This window comes from Emys orbicularis, chromosome 6, assembly GCF_028017835.1.
Source record: "Emys orbicularis isolate rEmyOrb1 chromosome 6, rEmyOrb1.hap1, whole genome shotgun sequence".
NCBI classification, from domain to species: domain Eukaryota; kingdom Metazoa; phylum Chordata; order Testudines; family Emydidae; genus Emys; species Emys orbicularis.
The window spans coordinates 53354453-53378733 of NC_088688.1; the positions used below are offsets into that span (position 1 = coordinate 53354453).

General features: G+C 42.1%; 1 protein-coding gene across 1 annotated transcript in view; it reads right to left on the bottom strand.

Annotated features, from left to right (window-relative positions):
- EDIL3 (EGF like repeats and discoidin domains 3) overlaps nt 1–24281 on the bottom strand; it is a 314997-nt gene that overhangs the window by 246458 nt on the left and 44258 nt on the right. The window contains exon 3 of the mRNA XM_065405890.1: nt 24097–24126. Coding sequence (XP_065261962.1) covers nt 24097–24126 — 30 coding nt within the window. The remainder of the gene's footprint in view (nt 1–24096; nt 24127–24281) is intronic.

A 24281-nucleotide genomic window follows, 5' to 3' on the forward strand; every position in this document is an offset into this window, starting at 1 on the left:
GTGTCTGGGTGCTAGAGACAGGAGCATTTGCTAAGCTGTTTTCAGTTAAGTCTGCAGCTTTAGGGGCATGGGTCAGACCCTGGGTCTGTGTTGCAGTAGATTTGCATGTCTTGCTCAACAGGCAGGTTTCAGAAGGCCCAAACTGGCAGAGAAAATGGGCTCAGAGGTACTCTAAGCACATCAGGTGACAGTCCTAAGGGGGTCTCTGTGACCAAACCTATCACAACTACATGGGCTGTTTTTCTCTTCCAAGCCAGGAGTAGGAGATCTTGGTTGAGAGGAACTTATCAAAACTTGCAAAGAAGGAATGGGATGGATACACCTTTTGTTATTTCATCTCTTTTCTCTGCTTGCTTTGTATATCGTTGGGTGAATAAATAATGCTTTGTTTTGAAGAAGCATCTATTTTAGTCACTTTAACTAGCCACTAGTCACAGGGTCTCAGGGGAAGAGGGTTTATAGGTTCCAGACTCAGCTGGACTTGTTATGTTATCACATTTGGTAAGCAGGTGGGCTGCAGCCCGAGACCCAGTCTAAGGAAGGTAGGCAGGAGTGGAGGGAGCAGAACCTGCCACCAGATTGGTACACATGAAAGGAGACACAGGGGTCTAAAGCGGAGCTCACCCTGTAACCATGACAGATGAACAGGGCCGGCTCCAGGCACCAGCTTAACAAGCAGGTGCTTGGGGCGGCCAAGGGAGAGGGGCGGCACCTGCGGCAATTCGGGGGTGGCAGGTCCCTCACTCCCTCTAGGAGCGAAGGACCTGCCGCCGAACTGCCGCCGCCGATCGCGGCTTTTTTTTTTTTTTTTCCCCAATTGCCGCCGCCGGTCACGATTGCGGCTTTTTTTTTTTTTTTTTTTTGCTTGGGGCGGCAGAAATGCTGGAGCCAGCCCTGCAGATGAATTCACCACTAGAGCTAGGTAAAAAAAAAAAAATTGGACTAATGGTTTATTTGCCAACAATGCAACTTTGATTGACCTGAAACTATTCACAAATTTCACAGTCCCTTTTTTTTTCCGGGGGGGCGGCAGAGGACTGAGATGCCCAATGGCTAGAGCATTCAGCTAGGCTGTGGGAAACTTGCATTCAATTCCCTGCTCTGTCCAACATAGAGAACTTTGGTCTCTCCAATTGCAGGAGAGTGCCCTATCCACTGGGCTATTCTGTCACAGGTCTCTCTCATATGAATGGCAATGAATAGTCATGGGGGGGGGGGGGGAGGAAGGGGAAAGAGAGAGAATGAATGACACTAGTCTGCTGGTTAGGGTACTCACTTAGGGCATGGAGACAAGTTCAGGTCATTACTCTGCTGATGATTTAATTATTCATACACAATGGAACAGCTTCAACAGGAGAGATTGAGAGAGAGATCTATGCTAGAGTACTCCATAGTCCAGTGGCAAGGCCACTCTGCTGTACTGCTTAAGACCCAAGTTCAAGTCCCTCCTCCACATCAGGCAGAGGAGGGAACTGAACCCAGTTCTCTCACTGCACATGAGGGGTGTGCTTTTTCTGTTTCCTAGCTGCTGGGATAAAAATTCTGAGGAAGGCTACCATTTCCACCTTATCAAATCTGGTTCGGGTTGATTAATTCAACCCACAATGGATTTTTTCAGTTCACTGAATTTTCTTTGTAACCTTTGGGTTGGGTTCAAGTCTAACAATTTTTTGTTCAGTTTTTCAAAATTGCCAGGAAACCAAAAAAATCATTTATTCATCAAGCTCTATCACCACCAGCAGATCTTTCCATTGCTAATGGGTGCATTGCCTGGTCTGTCACAGGATTTAGACAAGAACAAGTCACAGAATAAAAAAAAAAAAAAGATAGACCCTCTAATTATGATCAGTATCATATGAAAGTGTCTGGGCCCGGTGCTTCTACCAGAAACTATTCCTATTGTTAACGGTATTTGTATATTGCCTGAATAAGCAATGTCCAATGATGAGTAAAATATGCCAGGCATCTCACAGCGAGATGGGACATCTTAGTAATGGTGTTTCTTTGGTGAAAAGAAGAGAGAGATGACTCCCAATGATAAACTCTTTTGCTACTGCCTCTGCTACTAGCCCTTTACATTGTATGTGGACTCACTTTGAAGTATCAGAGGAACAGGCAAGAGCTTTGATCCTGCTCAAGGTTCTGTGTTCCATTTATACAACTGCAAACTAAATGTGAGCCCTAATTATAACAGCAAATAATTTAAAATCCTGTCAGTTCCCCAGCTGCATACTTAAGAGGGAATTAATCAAAGCAATGGCCTAAACTCGTTATTCATATTTCTATGAGGTAGGCCTTAATTACTAGTCCTGTATTAATGGCACAGGAATAACAGAAGAAAATCTCAGAGACCGAACACTAGGATAATGTGATGAAAGATAGTTATTAATTGTGACATAAATATTGTCCAAAACAGGAGGCTACAAGCTGGTCCTCAGTGGAAATCAGGAGGAACAGACAAAGCTTACACTCCAGTCAGTCATTTCCCTCAGGACACGGGAGGGAGGGCACACACCCTTTTCTCTTTTCATTATTTCATCTGTTCTCAAAACTTCTCCCTAAGGCCCCAAATCCTTCTCATAATCAACCTCTAACTCCACCCCAACAACCGTTCCTTATGTCTTCCTTCCCTCTTACCTAAATGATCAACCCCTTCCCTTCTCCTCACCCTCTAGGATTGTCCCCATTTTGACCTCACACCAGCCCAACAATCCAGCATACTCCATAGACACCCAATTTAACTTCACACTTAGTGTTTGCAGCTCTGTGCATTCAACTTCAAGCTATATCTCAGAATCACTGAGTTCTGCTGCCTCCTGCACCTGCTGTACTAACTCACAGGCACTTTATATATATATATAAATAAATGAATTTCTCTTGATTAATGTGATTCAAACACAGTTGGGCATGGATGAGAGCCCTGACCTACTTCAGTTAATAATGGTAATAATTTCTCTATAGAAATACTTGGAGTTAGTCTTTTATGATAAACAAATACTTTAATGCCAGACTCTTTCATTATATTGTTACTAACACTACAGCAACTACAGTTGTGGTGGGTGTTTTTGATACTAAGACAAGATTACATGACTTCTACCAAGCTAAATCTTGCCTTTGACATAGCCCTGAACAAGGGCGGGTGCATAAACTGCACTATCTCAGGAGTAGTCTCAGGCACCACTGCACCACAGACACACGCCTATAGCTACAATTCATCCCGTGCAGCACTCTTGCAGTGGCTGGGGGGCAAAGCAGAAAAGCAGGAGAGCAGCAATGCAGCATGTTCCCCCCTTGTACTCAGCGAGCTGGCGTTCGATGGGGATCATCTCCTCTGTGTCCAGAGTCACAATCTAAACCGGTTTTACATGCCTGTGCAAAGGAGTGTGGATGGCCTTATTCCTCTGGTCACGTAAAATGAGGGTGAAGTCAGTCCATAACGAGCATCAGCTTAACTCAAGATAGATCAATGGTTTTCAAACTGTGGGTCACGACCTAGTACCGGGTCGCGGCGGCTCTGGTCAGCACCACCGACCGGGCCATTAAAGTCCTGTCGGCGGTGGTGCCCAGCTAAGGCAGGCTAGTCCCTATCTGTTCCAACACCGTGCTGTGCCCTGGAAGCAGCCAGCAGCAGGTTTGGCTCCTAGGAGGGGGGGCCATGGGGCTCCGTGCACTGTCCTCACCCCGAGCACCAGCTCCGCACTCCCACTGGCTGAGAACCGGCCAGTGGGAGCTGGGTGGGACGGTGCCTGCGGGCGAGAGCTGTGGGAAGCCGTTTGTGCACCTCCACCTTGGAGCTGGACCTGCTGCTGGCCGCTTCCGGGGTGCAGCACAGTACAAGGACAGGCAGGAAGCTTGCCTTAGCACCCCACTGCGCTGCTGACCAGGAGCTCCACACCCCAAGCCCCTGCCCCAGCCCAGAGCCCCCACCCACACCCTGAACCGCTCATTCCCAGCCCCACCCTGCAGCCCTCACCCCAACCCTCTGCCTCAGCCCTGAGCCACTCCCACACCCCAAACATCATCAACAATTTTCTTCAAGTGGGTCGCCAGAAAAAAAGTTTGAAAACCACTGAGATAGAGGACCTGAGTGGGTGCTGTTATTCCTTTTCAGAAATGGAGCCAATCTCTAGCTGGGTATGGTCCCAGCAAGAGAACCTGAAATTACATTCTTCTACTGATTGTATGAAGTCAGGCAGTCTGTTAAAATGGGCGAGAGAAGAAAGAGTCTGCCTTCAAAAACTGTGCAAGCTGGAAGCCTAGTGTTAATGTCAATGTCAAATTCCAGTATAGTGAAATCAAATCCACATACTTTAGTGCTATGCTGAATAAATCATTTAAAATCTGTATTTTTGTGAGACACTATTATTCCCAGCTAACGAAATTCCAGCAAATTCCCTTTCCAGGAGTTCTCAGAGGTTGTTATATTCTCCTCGTCTCCTGCTACCAAAATTCAGAGAGGAACAAGACTAGCTGACAAATACATTACACTTTTTGCCTCCCTCTCATTTGACTAGGAAGTTTTCAAAGAGAAATGCCAGCTTGACAGAACTATTATTTAATAGTCTATTTCAAATCTCGGAACAGAGCAATGTGACACAGCATTGCTATCTTACAGGGCAAATTATCAGAACTATTTGCTCTTCCGAAATTCCCTATTAAAACTCTGAGGAATTCCTGTCCTGAGGTCAATATGAGAGGATTTTGATTCAGCTATTGAAATGCTGTAGCACTGTTAATGTTTATTAATGAATAATTACTGATCTCAGGTTCAGAGAGATGAAGGTCAGTGTTTCAAATGGATGAAATATTACGGAAAGGGATTTGAAATATAATAGAATTGACAAACCAATTCATGAACAACAACAAAGACTTTGTTACATCGCTGTAGAGTTTAATTCATGCTTTGCAACAAAGTGTTAAAATATGTTTCTGTAGGCAAACTGAATGTGGATTTATATTCTGTCAGATCTCTGAATTCTTGAACTATGCATTTCTTCATTTCAGCTTGTCATTTAATAAAACTACATGAAATTCAAGATCCTGTGTCAGCATATTTAACATATAATTCAGATAACTTGTGAATTTTATGAAGGTACAGTTCACTTGCTTTAGTATCTCAGCAATATCTAAATGGACTTTTGTGATGCATTTAAAGTATTCTTTTATTTAACTCTCTGTTGTTTGTTGCCATCCTCCCAAGCTCAGAACTTAAATTCTCAAGTCCTGAGAATGCTCATGCAAGCCAATGGAAGTTTTGCCGAAGTAAGGAATGAATAAGGACTTTAGGAATTTGACTATTTTGTTCATCTCTAGTAATACTGTCATTTTACATTAGCAGTTTCCAGCTCTAGAAAATCTGTGTGGCTTGTATAAAAGCTCTAGGTCCAATTCAGACTGGAAATAAGGTGCAAATTTTCAATAATGAAAGAAATTAAGCACTGGAAAAATTTATCAGGGGTTGTAGTGAATTCTCCATCACTGGCAATTTTAAAATCAAGATTGTATGCTTTTCTAAAAGAGATACTCTAGTTCAAACAGAAATTAACCCAGGGAAATCCTTTGGCTTGTGTTATAAAGGAGGTCAGACTAAACGATTGCAGAGGTGCCTTCTGGCTTGATAATCTATTACTTCTAAACTCATGCCACTGTAAAATCAAGAATGACTCCATTGAAGTCAATGGTGCAAAAGAGAATCACAAACTATAAATAAAAAAGTATAGTTTTAAATGGTAGGACGGCGCAGGTAAGATGATATATTATAGGGGTGGATAATGGAATACTACTTGCAGAGGAGAGGACAGGAAGGAGGAGGGGAGGATGAAATGAGTTCTAATGGCAGTAATAGAAACATTCAAAAGGTTAAAATAAGAATTTAAGTAGGAATCTATTCAATTTATAAAATAAAGAAAAAACAAGAGGACATGGGCAATTAGGCTCTAACAAAGGTTATTAGCCTGTGGAAGAGTGGATCAACCAGATCAGCAGGGCTAATTAGTAGATGTAGATTAAATAATGGCTATTTAATACTGTAAGTAGAACATTAGTGGATATACATGCAGAGATGTGTGCATCCCTGACTCAAAGCAAAGTTAATTGAGTCTATGCCTATGTTTGGTTCCTTATATCCATAAATCACTATTTCTATTTCTCTTGCATTAGGAAATATAAATTTGGATTTCATCTGCAGTGTTGCTTCAATGCTACATGGCAAAGACAACTGCTCATTTTAAAGATTCCTGGTCTTGGAGCTTTTTTTGTTCAACCTCCTCATCAATGTTATTGACAGCCTGTTACTATTTCTAAACACACACACAAAATTTCCCCTCAGCCTTCTCCTCACCCAAAGGCAGGTTATGCATAAAGTCCTTGTGAACACCTCAGAAAAACGTCTTTGAAGAAACTGGGTGACCTCCATTGAACTCCTGACTCCTGACCTAATCACCTCATTTAGTGAACATGTGGCTGCTTTCTTTATCCCCCAGCTACATTTTGGAAATAACTCTTTTGAGATACCAGCCAGAATCAGCTACTCAGACAATCCAATTACCTAATCCCTTACAGGGACAGGCAAATCCTTCTGACTGTAGCCAGAGAGCAGATTGTTTGGGACATCAGACATTTTAACAATATTCTTTTTTAGATAGAGGATTAGTAGCAGGCAGGGAAACAGTGAACACAATATAGAAAGAGACTCACTTGGATGGGAATTGGACATCAAGTCAGTATCAGAGAGGACAGAGCTTTATAACAAGAAGCACTAGGAAAAAAATCCATTTGGTTCTATTTTAACACTTTCTCATGCCCTCAGAGTCACTTAATTCCATTTGCTACCTATCTGTCCATTTTAACATTTGCTGTGCCCTGCTTCACTGCAAGCCTGGGGCAATGCCTTTAAAAATAGATCCAGGATCATCACTGATAGAATGCAACATACACCTATATACAGATAGCTAAATCTGTGTGTTGCAAAAGCATTTAGGTCAATGGGAGGCTTTTACATGAACATTGGCTCATGCCATCATTACTTAAGGCCTGATCTTGAGAACATTTGCTGTGTGAAAGTTTGTAGGACTGGGACCTTAATCTGTTGAATGTTCAGGTCATTAAATTTAAGAAATTAATTACTAGGGGAAACAATATGTAAGGAAAACTCTTGGGAGGAAATTTGGTAAGAGAATTTGAAGGGTAAAGCACACCAAACTATAAAGAGTTTTGAGGAATTTTATGCAGAAATGTGTGTAATTTCTGATGTCCTTAAAAAAAGAGATCACATGCATGTATATATAATTCTGCAATAAAAATGTAAGCTCTATTAATGTGCCCTTCTGGTGGAAACTAAGTTTTACCATACTGCTGACCAACTTCCTGGTATAACACAAGAATACTGAGCAAGGAGGTGATACTCACACAATTTCACAGGCAGAACTGCCAGTAAGTACAATGAAAATTCTGAATCCAAATGGATGGAAGGATTGGCCCCTTAGATAAATTACATCTAAAAAAAAAACTATGTTCAATGAGCATTTTTAAGGTTACAAAGACACACACTCAAAAGTAGGAAATGCCAGAATTAAGGTTGTACGTGCAACCTTTATTTGGCTCTCTTGTGCATGTACCTTGTAATATAGTCTTTAATTACATGATTACATAGTATTTTTTCTCACAGGACCCCAGTCTTGTTCTGTGAATGGGTAGTAATTTAGTATTGACTTTTATCCTCCTAATTCAGTATGTGGCCTCAGGCCTTACTAACTGCACACCATCCAAATCATGCACTGAACACAAAATCATTAACTTTCTTGTAAGCATTTCTATGGTGTCCTCACAATTGTATCTGAGTGTTTCACAAATATTACTATATGAATCTTTACAATATCACTGTAAGATGAGGGCATATTATACCTGTTTTATAGATGGAAAATCTGAGGCACAAAGATTAAAGCCAAAACTGCCTAAAATGTCAACTAATTTTGGCTACAAACACACAACACACATACTTGGGCTTCCCATTCCAGTCCAGGTCTTCTTCCCCAGCCAGTCCCAACCTCTTCTTTTCAGCAGGGTCCACATCTGATCTCTGTCCCAGACTCCCCCCTAGTCCCAGTCTTTCCTCATCACCCTCACAGCTGATTCCATGACCCAGTCTCCCGCCACTGCTCCCAGGCTCAGTTTCAATGGCCTGCCAGCTACCAATCTCAGTCTCCTTCTTCCATCTCCATGTTCTTTATCCCCATTTACTCCTTTTATCCCCCTCCAAAGTCTGGTTCTTATCCTCAGTGTGTTAAGTCAAGCAGCTTCCACCTCTAGGCTGCCTGGGCCCAGCAAGGAGAGCATTGAGAGCACAGGAAAGATAGATTTCCTCCTACTCTCAGTTCTGGTACTTGGCACCACAGTGGCTCAAAATGGGCCAGGAAACCAATGGCAGGGAAGTCCTGTCAGCCCTTGCAGCCTTGGGCTGGAGTATTCACAGTTCACATGGGTTCTTTGAAGCGTGTAGCTGCCTAAGTCTAACAAGTGTCTACTGAGCATGTGCAAACAGAGCTTTCCCCCCCCCCCAAAGGCTTATAAACATGGCCCAATTTAAGTGGTTTTTCAAGGGCAGAGAAAAAGGCACACTCCTGACATAAGGTGACCTCCCTGCCCAATTTCAAGTTCCTACTCCAAAGCATGAAGGTGCTAAAGGTTCTCAATGAAATGGTTGTGTGAATTTTAACATGATCAAAACAATGCATTTTTCCCTAACCCCAGCTGAACCATTTTACAGCTAAAACGTCCAAAAAAAAATTCAGCCTGAGGCAGACACCCAGCATGAAAAAGTTCAGCCCTAACGGTTAAAATTCAGCAAAGGTATAAGCAACTGAAAACAATTTCTTATAATGGAAAGCACTGGGCAGTCTCAACTATAGGCAGCCTTACCTGAGCCACCTATAATTTTTTAACTTAAACTTCAGAGTGACTCTTGTGCTTATAAAACTGAGCAACTAGTCTGCAGCCATACCCAGTGTGCAGCAGTGCTGTTATATAATCTTTCTCAGATAGCTACTGGCAATGTAGCCGAATCCAAATACCCAGCACCCTTTCTATCCTAATCCTGAGAAGAAATGGCCAATTTCCCTGAACTGCAAGGTATTCACTAAGGAATAGTCTGGAAATACCAATTAATTTCCACTCCTGACCTAAGCAAGATATGAAGCCTTTAAGGTAATAGGCTACTATGCAAATCTACTATACCACCTGGCATTTTTATTTTTATTGCACAAGCCCCTATTTCATCAAAATGGCTGTGTTCAATATTATCTTTATAGAGCATTTTTATTTTACTTCTCTGTTCTGCTTAGAATATATGGAAAAATAATTAGCAAGAGAGCTCTAGGACTGAAGAAGAAAATATGCAGTTCTATTTTTAAAAAAGGAAAATTTGTTACAAATGTGTAAGGCAAGGTGAATAAAAGAGTAAAGCTCCATTACAGACCCAGGGGGGAGTGGAAAAGTGTGATCAGAATGCATAAGTAGCTCCTATCCATTAGAAGATATTATTCAAAATGTATGAGATACAGAATAATTTTGCATATTGCACAGAATTTATTTTGCCCCCCAAAATGACATGAGGCAATGCTGTCACAACAGATACAGTAACAGAATATTGCATATGGTATTAGAATCAGAGGGCACTTCAGAAATCTTTCACACACAAAATCATGACATGGTACCCAATTACATGGTATTGTTATGTCTTCTGTGCAGGGGCTCAGGAAATTTCTTATCACTGTCTTAAGAACTCATTACCACTGCAATACTATGGCTAGCCTCCAACCTTGTCCCTAAAGTTCATTTGGATTTATGCTGGTGACTGAGAGAAGTCTAATGTGCAAGAGAGGGGTTTGAACCTTTTATGAATACAAGTGCTATCTGGGAAGATTTGCTGAAATCACTACTGAAATATAAGGTGCATGGTTCTTTTGTTATTCCTCTGTGATAAACATTACAGCAGTCATAATTTGAACTTCTTAGAACCAATAAAAGCGATCACCGGGGCAATGCTATTCAACATGCTGAGCTGCCTTGGCTGTGAAATTGAATTTCACAGCCACACTACATTTAATATTAATAAGGCAAATATATACTACACTACGGCATAGAAATGATTGAACTCCAATGGAAATACAAACCACAATAAGGTCTCAAATGTTTTCACTTTTTGCTTAGAATGTAGTTCTCAGTGAATCAGTGAAGGGCTGCGGATACCTTAACAAAGAGCTTGCACAAAAGCCTCTCTCTTTTAGACTGTGATGGACCCTGTGTGGCAGCTAAGGATGCATGTGTTTACAGGTTGGAGAGGAGAGCAACTGAGGAATCTGTTCATTTGTTTTCCATTTAAGGAAAAGCGCTTTCTCATACTTCTCACGCAACTATAACCCAGGGGGGAGATGTTCATTGTTTACTCCTGAAAAATATAACAAGAGTAGGGCTCTATTGTCCCTCAGCCTATGTACATCTGTACAGGTGCCTACGGGGAAACTCATCCCCTTACATGGCCTATCCAGACCTTGGGTTTGGGTATGCAGGAGTAAGGGGGTTATGTACACCTGATCTATTCCCCTCCTCACTCTCAAACACACACTCTCACACACAAGCACCTGAGCAGGAATCTGTACATAGGTGGAACTAAGGTTTCACCACCTGAACATGCTGGCCAATGGAGAGTGTAAGAATAGTTGTTCTTCAAGTGATTGTTCACATCGATTCCCATCAGGTGTGCGTGCGCCGCATGCACGGTTGTCAGAAAGTTTTCCCTTAGCCGCACTCGGCTGGTCGGCTGTGAAGCTCCCTGGAGTGGCACCTTCGTGGCGCTGAATATATAACCCTGCCAACCTGACCTCCCCTTCAGTTCCTGCTTACCATCTGTGACAGCCATTGGAACTGCATTCGTTTGCCTTGCAAATGCTTCCCTTAGTTTTCTTCTTTAGCCTGTAGTTTTCTAGTCTAGATTTCAGTTAGTTTAGTTTAGTGTATATAGTAGTTTGGGTTAGGGTGTGGGCTCATCCCCTATCCTTTACTTGCATACTTTCACATAGCCATTCGGCCTGCGCACAGATGGTTCCTACCGTTTGTGGTCAACCACAAACATTATTAGTTCACGGTCCTCCCATTCGGTCTGTCAATGGCTCCCCGAGTGTTCACCAAGTGTATGTCAGTTGTAACAGCCTTCCTCCGCAGGAGGCAGGTGCAGATATACCCCTACCTCGACGACTGGTTAATACGGGGGCAGGTAGAGTCTCAAGGCCAATTAGTCAGATTCACTTTTGAGAAACTGGGACTCCTCCTCAATGTGAACAAGTCAACCTTATCACTGATCCAGAGAATAGAATTCTTTGGAGTGGGGCTGGATTCGGTACAGGCAAGGGCGTTCCTGCCAGAGACCCGGTTCCAAGCCATAACAAACATTATTCAAAACCTCAGGCAGTACCCGACCACTACAGCAAGGGAGATGCCTGAGTCTCCTTGGCCACTTGGCAGCTTGCACTTACGTGGTCCGACATGCCAGACTGAGGCTCAGACCCCTACAAGCATGGTTTGCATTGGTCTACCGCCCAGGTCGCGAGAGAATGGACTCAGTTGTCACGTGCCAGAGCAAGTACTTGAGTCTCTCCAATGGTGGCTCTACTCTCGGTCAGTGTACAAGGGAGTCCCCTTCAACAGCCCACAGCCCTCTCTGTCCCTAGTAACGGATGCGTCAGCTCTGTGTTGGGGCCCTCACCTGGGAGATCTCCCAACGCAAGGCGTATGGTCGCAGAACAAGTTCTCATTCCATATCAATATCAAGGATTTCAGAGTGGTACAATGAGCCTGCCAGACCTTCCTGTCCCAACTACAAGGCCAGTGCGTGGCAGTGATGACCAACACCACCATAGCCATCATTTACATTAGCAAACAGGGAGGAGCCCGTTCCTCCCCTATATGTTGGGAAGCCCTCCAGATATAGGAGTAGTGCATAGCCCACTCCATTCACCTGGAGGCATCATATCTCCCGGGAATGCAGAACGAACAAATGGATCACATCAGCAGGTCGTTCCGCCACCCCGAGTGGTCCATCCGTCTAGATGTCATACATTCCATCTTCCAAAGGTGGAGAGGTTTCCCCAGGTAGATCTGTTTGCCACATGGAGCAACAGAAAGTGCCCAGTGTTCTGCTCCTTCTGGAAACACAGCCCAGGCTCGATCTCGGACGCGTTCATGCTACCCTGGGGGGACAGTCTCATGCATACCTTTCCACCGGTCCCACTCTAACACAAGGTACTGCTCAAGATCCACAGAGACGAGGCAGAAATAATTCTGTTGGCCACAGCATGGCCACGCCAACATTGGTACACCATGCTTCTGGAGTTGTCTGTGGACACCCTGATCCTGCTACCGCTTTACCCAGATCTCATCACCCAGGACCACGGTCTCCTTCACCACCCAGACCTCCAGTCCCTCCATCTCACAGTGTGGAAGCATCATAGTTAACCCCCCTGGAGCTCCTGTTCTCAGAACTTGTAAGGCAGGTTCTCTTCACCAGCAGGAAACCATCCACCTAGCTAAGTGAAAGAGGTTCACTTGCTGGTGTGCCTGGCATCGTACACCTCCAATCCAGGCACCTATACCATTCATCCTGGATTACCTCCTGCACCTGAAACAACAGGGCCATCTATCAGGGTACACCTTGCTGCTATTTCGGCCTTCCACCTGGCAGAGTTTGGGCGTTCCATGTTTGCCAACCTCGTGGCAGGGGGTTTCCTCAAATGCCTGGAAAGATTATATCCACAGACTCGTTGACCTGTGCCTGCATGGGACCTCAATCTGGTCCTATCCAGGCTAATGGGGCCCCCTTTCAAACCATTGGCAACTTGCTCCCTTCTGTATTTGTCGTGGAAGATGGCATTCCTGGTCGCCATCACATTGGCTAGGGGGGTGTCCGAGTTGAAAACGCTAATCTCCAACCCACCCTACATGGTCTTCCACAAAGACAAGGTGCAACTCAGGCCTCACCCAGCCTTCCTTCCCAATGTGGTGTCCCAATTTCATATTAGTCAAGACATTTTTCTACCAGTCTTCTATCCTAAGCCTCATAACAGTGCACAGGAGCAGAGGCTTCACACATTGAATGTCCGGCATGCACTAGTATTCTACATCGAGTGCACTAACCCTTTCAGGAAATCGAACCAGCTGTTCTTTGCGGTGGCAGACTGGATGAAAGGGATCCCGGTCTCTTCCCAACTCATTTCTTCTTGGATCATGGACTGCATCCAAACATGCCACGAGCTGGCTAAGCTCCCAACCCCGGCTATTACAGCACACTCCACCAGGGCACAAGCCTCGTCAGTGGCTTTCCTGGCCCAGATCACCATTCAGGAGATCTGCATAGCAGCAACCTGGTCATCGGTGTATACGTTCACCACTCACTATGCTATCACCGAGTATTCCAGAGATGATGCGGCATTTGGCAGAGCAGTGCTCCAGTCAGCGATTCCTTAATTCTGATCCCACCTTTGGGGTAGAGCTTGGGAGTCACCTGACTGGAATCGATGTGAACAATCACTCGAAGAAGAAAAAACAGTTACTCACCTTCTCGTAACTGTTGTTCTTCGGGATGTGTTGTTCACGTCCATTCCAATACCCACTCTCCTTCCCCTCTATTGGAGTAGCTGGCAAGGAGAAACTGAAGGGGGTCGGGTCGGCAGAGTTATATATTGAGCGCCATGAAGGCGCCACTCCAGGGGGTTCCCTAGCCGACCCGACGGGAGCTGCTAAGGGAAAACTTTCTGACGACTATGCATGTGGCGCACGCACATCTGATTGGAATGGACATGAACAACAGTTATGAGAAGGTGAGTAACCGTTTTTTATTGAGTATAGGTGTAGGCTGCTGTGCCCTTCCAGGGGCATCCCAGGGAAGGAATTGTGGCTCAGGGACCCACAAATCCCTTCCTTCCTGTCCCCTTACTGCAAAGGGGTGATAATTTGCATTGCTGAGCCACCCCAGGAGGACCCCTATGGCTCAGGGAAGAAACAATGTGCCTTATTAAGGGATGGGTTCTTGTGGCCCAATCTAGCCCATAGTGTTCAACTGATATAACTGAAGTGTCAGTGGGTGTGTGTCTGTCTGAAAGAAAGAAAACCTGACACTTAATGTAATCTAGTGCATTCGAAAATAAAAAGACAGATAAATATTTTTTTAAAAGTTGCTTATCAGAAATATTATTATGAGACCCACAGACATGCCATTTTGTTGGAAAGAATAATTAAGCAGTATTGAGCTCGGGGTTAACCTATCAGTAACAGCAACTTATCAGTATCTCACCCCACTTTGGTTGTTGAATTCTAATAAGATGCACCTGGGAGAAGTCTAGAGTCCCATCCAGCACAATGCTGTGGTGAATTCTGAAGAAGCAGGGTTTAAAAATTTCTCTGTTAACTTTATTTTCATATCTCCTGTTAAACTTTTTCCTATCTTGAGGCTGATTCTGCCACTTTTACTCACATTGAATACTGCAAATATTTCCAGAGTGCAATGTGACTTTTCACCAAGTCAGGTACTATTGTATGAGGTATAGCCCTTTCGCCTCTCCTATGTTCTTTGCTATTTTTTGTTTCCCACTAGAAATCCTGTCTCTGTTACTGCCTTTTTATTTTGTTCTGAACCATTTGCTTTTTTTTTTTTTTCTGTTCTAACCCTTTTACTCCTTTTTCTGAATTCAGCTCTGTGCTAGGTCAGTTATCCTTTCTTATTTCAGACCCCATAGACATTTCTCATGCTTGCTGGATTTCTCTACAAGGACCTTCTATACATTTTAGATTGCTCTTGTCAACTGATGTTAAAGTTTACAAAAGTTAAAATTAGAAATAAGGAAGGAAAAAGAATCAATACCACAAAATGTTGTCAAAAAATGAAGGCTTTCCCCACAGATTCCATTTAACAGATACAAATAACTTTGTTATGTATCCATCTGTACATAAATACCTACATTACAGAGCTGTTGAGGATTATGTAATATTAAGTAGAAAGAATAGTAAATATGGCAGGCGACCAGCTTGGCTTAGCAGTGAAATCCTTGCTGATCTTAAACACAAAAAAGAAGCTTACAAGAAGTGGAAGCTTGAATAAATGACCAGGGAGGAGTATAAAAATATTGGTCAGGTATGCAGGAGTGAAATCAGGAAGGCCAAATCACACTTGGAGTTGCAGCTAGCAAGGGATGTTAAGAGTAACAAGAAGGGTTTCCACAGGTATGTTAGCAACAAGAAGAATGTCAAAGAAAGTGTGGGCCCCTTACTGAATGAATGTGGAAAAAGCTAATGTACTCAATGCTTTTTTTGCCTCTGTCTTCATGAACAAGGTCAGCTCCCAGACTACTGCACTGGGCAGCACAGTATGGGGAGGAGGTGACCAACCCTCTGTGGAGAAACAAGTGGTTCAGGACTATTTAGAAAAGCTGGACGAGCACAAGTCCATGGGGCCGGATGCACTGCATCCGAGGGTGCTAAAGGAGTTGGCGGATGTGATTGCAGAGCCATTGGCCATTATCTTTGAAAACTCATGGTGATCGGGGGAGGTCCCGGATGACTGGAAAAAGGCTAATGTAGTGCCCACCTTTAAAAAAGGGAAGAAGGAGAATCCGGGGAACTACAGGCCAGTTAGCCTCAACTCAGTCCCTGGAAAAATCATGGAGCAGGTCCTCAAGGAATCCATTTTGAAGCACTTAGGAGGAGAGGAAAGTGATCAGGAAAAGTCAGCATGGATTCACCAAGGGCAAGTCATGCCTGACTAACCTAATTGCCTACTATGATGTGATAACAGGCTCTGTGGATGAGGGGAAAGCAGTGGACGTGTTATTCCTTGACTTTAGCAAAGCTTTTGATATGGTCTCCCACAGTATTTTTGCCAGCAAGTTAAAAAACTATGGACTGGATTAATGGACTATAAGATGGATAGAAAGCTGGCTAGATCATCGGGATGAACAGGTAGTGAACAATGGCTCCATGTCTAGTTGGCAGCCAGGATCAAGCGGAGTGCCCCAAGGGTCGGTCCTGTGGCCAGTTTTGTTCAATATCTTTATTAATGATCTGGAAGATGGCGTGGATTGCACCCTCAGCAAGTTTGCAGATGACACTCAACTGGGAGGAGTGATAGATATGCTGAAGGGTAGGGATAGGATACAGAGGAACCTAGACAGATTAGAGGATTGGGCCAAAAGAAATCTGATGAGGTTCAACAAGGACAAGTGCAGAGTCCTGCACTTAGGACGGAAGAATCCCATGCACTGCTACAGACTAGGGACCGAGTGGCTAGGCATCAATTCTGCAGAAAAGGAAGTAGGGGTTATAGTGGATGAGATGCTGGATACGAGTCAACGGTGTGCCCTTGTTGCCAAGAAGGCTAACAGCATTTTGGGCTGTATAAGTAGGAACATTGCCAGCAGATCGAGAGACGTGATCATTCCCCTCTATTCGGCATTGGTTAGGCCTCATCTGGAGTACTGTGTCTAGTTTTGGGCACCACACTACAAGAAGGATGTGGAAAATTTGGAAAGAGTCCAGTGGAGGGCAACAAAAATGATTAGGGGGCCGGAGCACATGACTTATGAGAGGCTGAGGGAATTGTGATTATTTAGTCTGCAGAAGAGAAGAATGAGGGGGGATTTGATAGCTTATTTCAACTACTTGAACTTGTTGAAAGGGGGTTCCAAAGAGGATGGATCTAGATTGTTCTCAGTGGTAGCAGATTATAGAACAAGGAGTAATGGTCTCAAGTTGCAGTGGGGGAGGTTTAGGTTGGATATTAGAAAAACTTTTTCACTAGGAGAGTGGTGAAGCACTGGAATGGGTTACCTAGGGAGCTGGTGGAATCTCCTTCCTTAGAGGTTTTTAAGGTCAGGCTTGACAAAGTCCTGGCTGGGATGATTTAGTTGGGGATTGGTCTTGCTTTGAGCAGGGGGGTGGACTAGATGACCTCCTGAGGTCCCTTCCAACCCTGATATTCTATGATTCTATTATTTGTTTATTAATCATTTTGAAGATTAAATGCATTATATCCAGTGCAAAGTATTATTTTCTATTCTGCATCTCTACTCTGTTAAAAACAACATCAAGTCTAAACCTTAAAGCTTCTTTCACTCATCTGAGGTGCCAAATGTATTTGCACATTGAGTACCAATTGCCTACTGCCCTCAGCTTTAAAAAAGGAATAGATTGTTCAATGACAACAATAACAATGACTGTTCTTGGTTCAGAGTAATGATTTTGAAGAGAAAAAGGGAATGCATTTATTTCTTCATTCTAAGTAAAGGAGTAAAAACAGGTGAACAAAGTGAAGCATGTTTATCTGTGCCATCTCTCATCTTGCTTTGAAGAAATTACTCTGATATTGTCAGAAACAGTTCCATATTCAGGGAAATAAGATGTTAAGCCTTAGGGGGAGGAGAGGAAACATTAATCTAGGACGAACATTTTGAGATACAAAGCTTCATATAGCAGGTCATCCAGCAGCAGCTGATATAGACAAACTGTTCTCGGATATAAATTATCACAGTGCAGAGGCCTCCAAGTTAAAGAGGCCACTAGGAGAGACTCACACTCATGGTTGTACACTAGTAAGGGTGGTATCTGTTAGAAAGCTCTTCAGAGAAGATTTTTCTAGCCGTCTTTCCGTAATTGGGGGAGAAAAAAATACCAGTCAGAAATGCAGAAGAAATCAGTAACTGTGTTTGCATTCACTGAAGTGGTTCAAAAGAAAGTATTCACAGATATCTGAGATATCTAAGCACCAAGGTACTATGCCAGAATGTGATAGAAGCTGTTCCAGAACTTTAAAGCACTTCTACAGAGAAAGGGCACAAAAATGCTGTTAAAACCAAAAAGGATTTAGCTTGAAAGTTATCCTTACAAACCAATCATATATTTTCAAAAAAATGTTGAGACCGGAAGCTGTGTCTTACAGAAAAGTGAAAGCTCCTTCTCATCTGAAAAGAGCCAATTTAGTTCATTGCCTACATAACCAAAACAATTCTGAAATGTCATTTCTCTACATACAGACTAATTTAAGAACAGACAAGACATCTATTATTTGAGGATTATAAAGATACTAATCCTTTTACATAGGCTGTAATAATGGCCACTGGCCAGGGTAAAATTCACTGACTTTACACTTCTGATGGGGCTACATAGAAAAGGCCAGTGTGCCTTGGATGCTGAGAGCCAAACTCCATCATGAAATGTAGAATCCAGGATTATCATTTTATCCTGCTGATAAAATGCAAAAAAAAATATATATATATACATATCCCTAATTGTGATGTTACACCCCATATTCTTTATGGAAATATGCTTATGATATGGATATGGCATAACAGATTCTTGTAAGGTATCAGAGAGGTTATAATTTACTGAACGTGATTATCCAATTTGTATGCATGTATCATTTCTGTATCTGAAGTCAGGAATATTGACTATGTAACAATTACAACTGTGTGTGTATTTGAGAGACACCCACTAGACAACAGGCCATCAGCTTTAATGGACCATTAGGAAAAAGACACTGAGTCTTCGAAGATGTGGATCCCCCACAAATAATTCTGGTTTCTTGGTTGCTTTGACATTGCAAGGTCAGGTGATAATGTCACCTGATAAAAAGTGCCACCTTGGACACTGCTGGTACTTTTCCACTGGAAACAAAGGCTTCCTGCCTTATGTAAAATCTATTTAAGATTGGGGAGTAAGGAAAACAGGTCTCTTTTCCATTGCCTTCCTGCCCAAGAAGAAAGTCTGCTGAAAGTACCTGAAGAGACAAAGGAACTGAGCTGTGGGAAGGCAAGGGTTGTGTCCAGATGGAGACAGAGGAGTCTAGTCTGTAAAGAGAAACACCTGGAACTCTAAGCTACAGAAACTCTGCAACTTGCCTAAAACAATATTTAGGGTGAGAAATTACTTCCGGAAACAAGTCTCTTTAAGATCTTAAGCTTAGTATGCATGTTTTGTTTTATTTGCTTAGTAATCAGCATTGTTCTGTTGGCTACCCCTTATAATCACTTAAAATCTGTCTTTTATAGTTAATAAACTTGTTTGGTTATTATTAAACCCAGTTTGTGCAATTTCTAATGGGGGGATGGTGGAAATTGTGCATATCTTCCTCCACAGTGAGGGAGGGGGCGAATTTATGAGCTTACTTTGTATAGGTTTCAGAGTGGTAGCCGTGTTAGTCTGTATCAGCAAAAAGACAAGTACTCCTCGTTCTTTTTATTTTGAATAGATTTCTCTACAGTGTAAGACAATATTATTTTGGGTGTAGTTTCCAGAGGGGAGCTGCACTTGAGTGCTGGGCGATTTCCTTGCTGAGCCTCCTCATAGAGAGCTGTTTGCAGACTCTGTGTGATTCTACAGCTAGTGCGTTCCTACTTGTGTGCGTGTGCTGCGAGAAGCCAGAGAGCCTAATTCAGCAAAACAGGGAGAGGGAGCCCAGGCTAGTGGAGCAGGCAGGCTCAGTGAAATCCCAGTACATCAGGTGGCAACCCAGAAGGGGAGTCCAACCTGTCACACTAATGACCATCACTATGGCATTAGAAATATTTAATCATGACAATACTCATAAGCCCAATAAAATATCAACAAGATTCTGATACATATCCTTGATCTACACAATATTACTGCTTCAAGAATGGTATCATTTGGGGAAAAGTATGGATGGCTATTTGTATTAGAATTGTTGTTTATCAGTTGTCCTTTTTTTCCAACTATAGAATGTATCTTTTCACTTTTTGTGATTGATAGCACAGTCCTTGTTCTACAAAATTCCAATGTCAAACCTGAAGAAAAGTATTCAGAGTACAATCATAAGATACTTATGATTGCGAATGATAAATGATTACCCCTGAGCCTTGCAAATTATGAAAATGTCCTTACATTCCTCCAAAATCACTTCCATGTTAACTCTACTCCCCTGGCATCATAAGGTTAATTATACTCCTCCAAAATAAGAACCACAAACTAGATTAAAGATATAAAGTACAAGCATTCTTTGAAGAGAAAGAAAACACTTGAGCTTCAGAAAAAAATTCCAGTAGCTGAAAGAAGTTTAAGGTTCTCTCTTTACAAGGCTTCCTTCTTTTAGGGTCTGATCCAATTCCTATTGAAGTCAATGGAAAGACTCCCATTGACTGCAGTAGGCTTAGGATCAGGCCCCTAATATAAATCTATAAACATGCATCTTTCATCAACAACAAAAATGTTTGAGTCAGTATTATAGGGAAGGATTATTTGATTTATGCAGAACAGAGTTCTAAATGCCAATAAAAGCTGGGAAAATAATTGTATTAAAAACATTTCCATAAGAACGTTGCAATCTATTACTTTCAGAACAATACCATCTGGTCATACCTTAAAGCAAAATGAACAGAAACTATAAATTAAAAAGCTTCCAAAGATCTCAAATTGTTTATCTAAATGTTAATTTATACCCTGAAATGGATTAAAGAATAGTTGCATTCTGTGCATAATAGGAGAAACCCTGGAGTAATTTCTTTGAACAAGCAACACATATACAAGAGGCTTTTTTCTTTTAATTTTAAGTTTATTTTCACATAATAGCACTACATCAAGAAGGTTAGAAGACTGGGCCTAATCTTATACCCATTGATGTCTATGAGAGTTTTGATTTTGACTTCCTTAGGAACAAGATGGAGTATTTTTTGGTCACAACTTACACTGAGCTTCTGGACCACAGATTCACTGCTTTCTGTTTAAGGCCCCGATTAAGTCCATGCTTATAGAGTCAGTGGGACCAATTACAGACTTGAAGTTTAGTGTTGCCTTATGTGACCTTGAGGCTTTTCCCCCTTCCTTTGCAGCATAAACTGTGGCACATAATAGTTTTGTCTCATCTGGACTGTAATACTTTGGTCTAATTTTGCTCGTTGGGTTTAGTGTCACAGTGCTGGCTGGTGTTGGTAGCCTGTGATATACAGGAGGTCAGACTGGACATTCTGGCGGCCCCTTCTGAGTCAGAGAGAGCTTTGCTGGATCAGGACCTGAAGCATGACATATCTAGCAATACAACCAGAGTGGGTAATGCAAACTGCTTCCATTATATTAATTCAAATTTTAAAATGCATTTGCTTGGGTCAGATTTGTTCTCCTTGTGTATATACTTTTTGTGAACACTTGGAGTAGCTGAGTTTTACTGGCACAAATGTTTTCAATAAGTGAATGTCAACCCATATTGTGAATTCACCTGTTGGAAACATTTGTGCACTTATCCAGACCATGGAACAGAAACAATATAACGTTTTGTGTCTGTGCAGCATCTAGCACAAGGAGTCCTGGTCCATAGCTGTCTACTTGGGGAAATTTACTGGCATTACTATACCAGTATAATTATATCACAATTGTACCAGAACAACACCTCACGTGGATACACTTACTTGGAATAACAGTGGCTTTTTTTCAGTTTAGCTTATGTCCCACAAAGAGGCCACTGTTATTCAGCGTAAGTATCTATGTGGAGAGTTATACCAGTGTGATTGTAACAAAATAATTATACCAGTAAAGTAATGCTGGTAAATTTCCCCATGCCCTGAGATTCCTAGGCACTCCCAAAATACACAAAACACTGTGCTGCTTATTTGATCACAACTAAGCAACATAGTTTCAAATTGAAACATGTCAAATATTTGTGACCACATAATCAAGTGAAATATATTCATGGAACTTTGCAAAAATATTCATCAATAATGAATTACCATAATTCAAGGAACTTGTGAATTGCTTAGGGATATTCCACCAGCAGAAAAGCCGCTAAATTTTTCTCTCTCTCTCACACACACACACACACACACACACACACACACACACACACACACACACACACACACACACACACTTCATTGCAAATTATGAGCTCAGCTCCATCGAACACATGTTTTATTTGGAAGAAATATTCCAAAATACCAATGAAGGGCACAGTGTTACACTGGAGTGCAAAATAAAAACAAAAAACCCCTCTGAAATTACACTCTTCTGTGGTGCTATTTAAAAAGCAAGGTGCTCCTGGGGAGTCAAGTACAGAATTTTTCAGGGTGCTCTGAGACCTGTGAAATCCCATTTAGCAGGTCTAGCAGCACTCCAAGATGCTCTCTATCTGGCCTTCTTAGCAAGTGAGTTGAGAGCATTGTGGGTTTTTTCCCCTTTTGATTCATATGGCTGGTAGGATTTTTTGCAATGGGACTACTTGTGGGAGTGTCTGCATGTTCTGTATTGTGCACAAGCTGGCACAAGCTAGCCCTAGATTGTGTAAATATGTGTATGCTTGTGCCCACAAACTCTCAGCATACTAGTGGGGGCGGGGGAAAGCATGGCTAATACAGTTGCAGAAGGTTAAATATGACTGCTTCCATTTCTAATGCAAAAATTGGAACAACTGTAACTCCAACAGACCCCAGTCATTGACAGGTGGGATCAAACCTGGGACCTCTGGAGCTTAGTGCATGAGCCTCTACAGCATAGGCCTCTACAGCATGGGCTAAAAGCCAACCGGCTGTTAGAGAGAGTTAAATGAGTCTGCTCTACAGCTTTAGCTAAGGGGTCTCGATGCCACTAGATGGGAGAGAACACCACACCCAGAAGGTGTGTGGGTTATACAACCATGGTTTTAATAGCTTTTGACTTTAATAGCTATGTCTGCTTTTTACATTTATTTTATTTGAAAATATGTAATAGCTGCTTATTAAGATATATTAAACAAAATTTTAATGCTGGAAAGTCCTGCTACAATGGATTCTCAGAAGGCTGGAACTTTTAAAAATGATTTTAAAAATATCTTTAAACATGTTTAAGCATTTTAAGGTTCTCTTATCCAAACTCTTCTTTTCCCCTTGACTCCTTGTCTTCTTTCTAATCTCCTTCATACTTTTGCTCTTGCACAGTTTGTTTAATCTGACACTATCTCCTTTTATTAAGCAACTTCATCTGCCTCCTTTCCTTCTTCCCACTTTTACAGTCTTTCTTGCTTATTCTCCCTCTCTGCCTACCTTTTACCCTTCTTACTTTTATTCCCTTCTTAATTATTTATATTTCCCTCAGTATCATACTATTTGAGCACCTCACAGTCTTTAATGTATTTTCCTGTGAGGTTGGGTATTTCCCCCATCTTACAGATGGTGAACTGCATCTCGGATGGGCTAAGCGACTTGTCCAAGGTCAGACAGGAAGTCAGTGGCAGAGCAAGGACTTAGACCAGGTGTCCCAAATCCTGGACCATATTTGTACTTACAGAGCCTCGTCTGACATAGCTACATCAACAAAGCCCCCTACTGGAGATATAGCATATGCACAGAGAAGGAGATGTTCTGTTGGCATAGCTGGTATCTGTCCGAACGACATTAGCTCTGCCTATCAAGGCACTCTTCTGTCATTATATTTACATCTACACTAGAAAGTTTTGCCAGCATAGCTACTTCAGCTAAGGGGTGTGACTTTTTGACACTCCTAGCTGATGTAGCTTTGTCTGTAATGTAGACCAGGCCTTCTACTACTGCTCTAACCCCTATACACATCCTCCCTCTCTATCTCTCATTCATCCGTACAATTTATTTTCTGCTACCCTAGGCCCTTTGTTTCTTCTGAACATGCTACTAATGTTCCTTCACATATGCTAGAACTATTACTAAGCTTGTGTGTATTAAAGTTTTTTAAATCTCAAATCAGTGGATTCCTGATTAATTTGAGGTCGTTAAGCTTAGTCATAAGGGTAAGCCACAAATTTGTATCCTGGAACAACATTCAGGGAGTTTCCAAACTAGACTCCGCAAGTGTATTGTCAAATATCTTAATTATTTGTCAATCAGTTCTTCTGAAATAAGTCTAGGCATACTCAATGTTTCTAATATAAACCAAAGAACTGTCAAAAGGAGGGACCAAATAGGAGGGAAAGGCACTGATGCTGTAGTTAACTAGCCCTAAATTCAAAGGCATTTACCATGGTGTCATACTTTGGCGAGCACCTTGGCTAAAATTAAACCTAGAACCATCTATAATGGTTAATATGATTAAATCATAAGATTTTCTTACCTGCTGAAGTTGGCTCCTCTTCCTCAGATTCTGGGCCCAAAAAAGAAGAAAGAAAGAAAAAAGTTATAAATAGTTGAAGAAACTCAAACAGTGCTAATTAATAGCCATTTGATTACATTTAAATATATGTACTAAAATCCAAAACTGGCAATACAATGGCATGACATGTGTGGGTTTTTAAATAT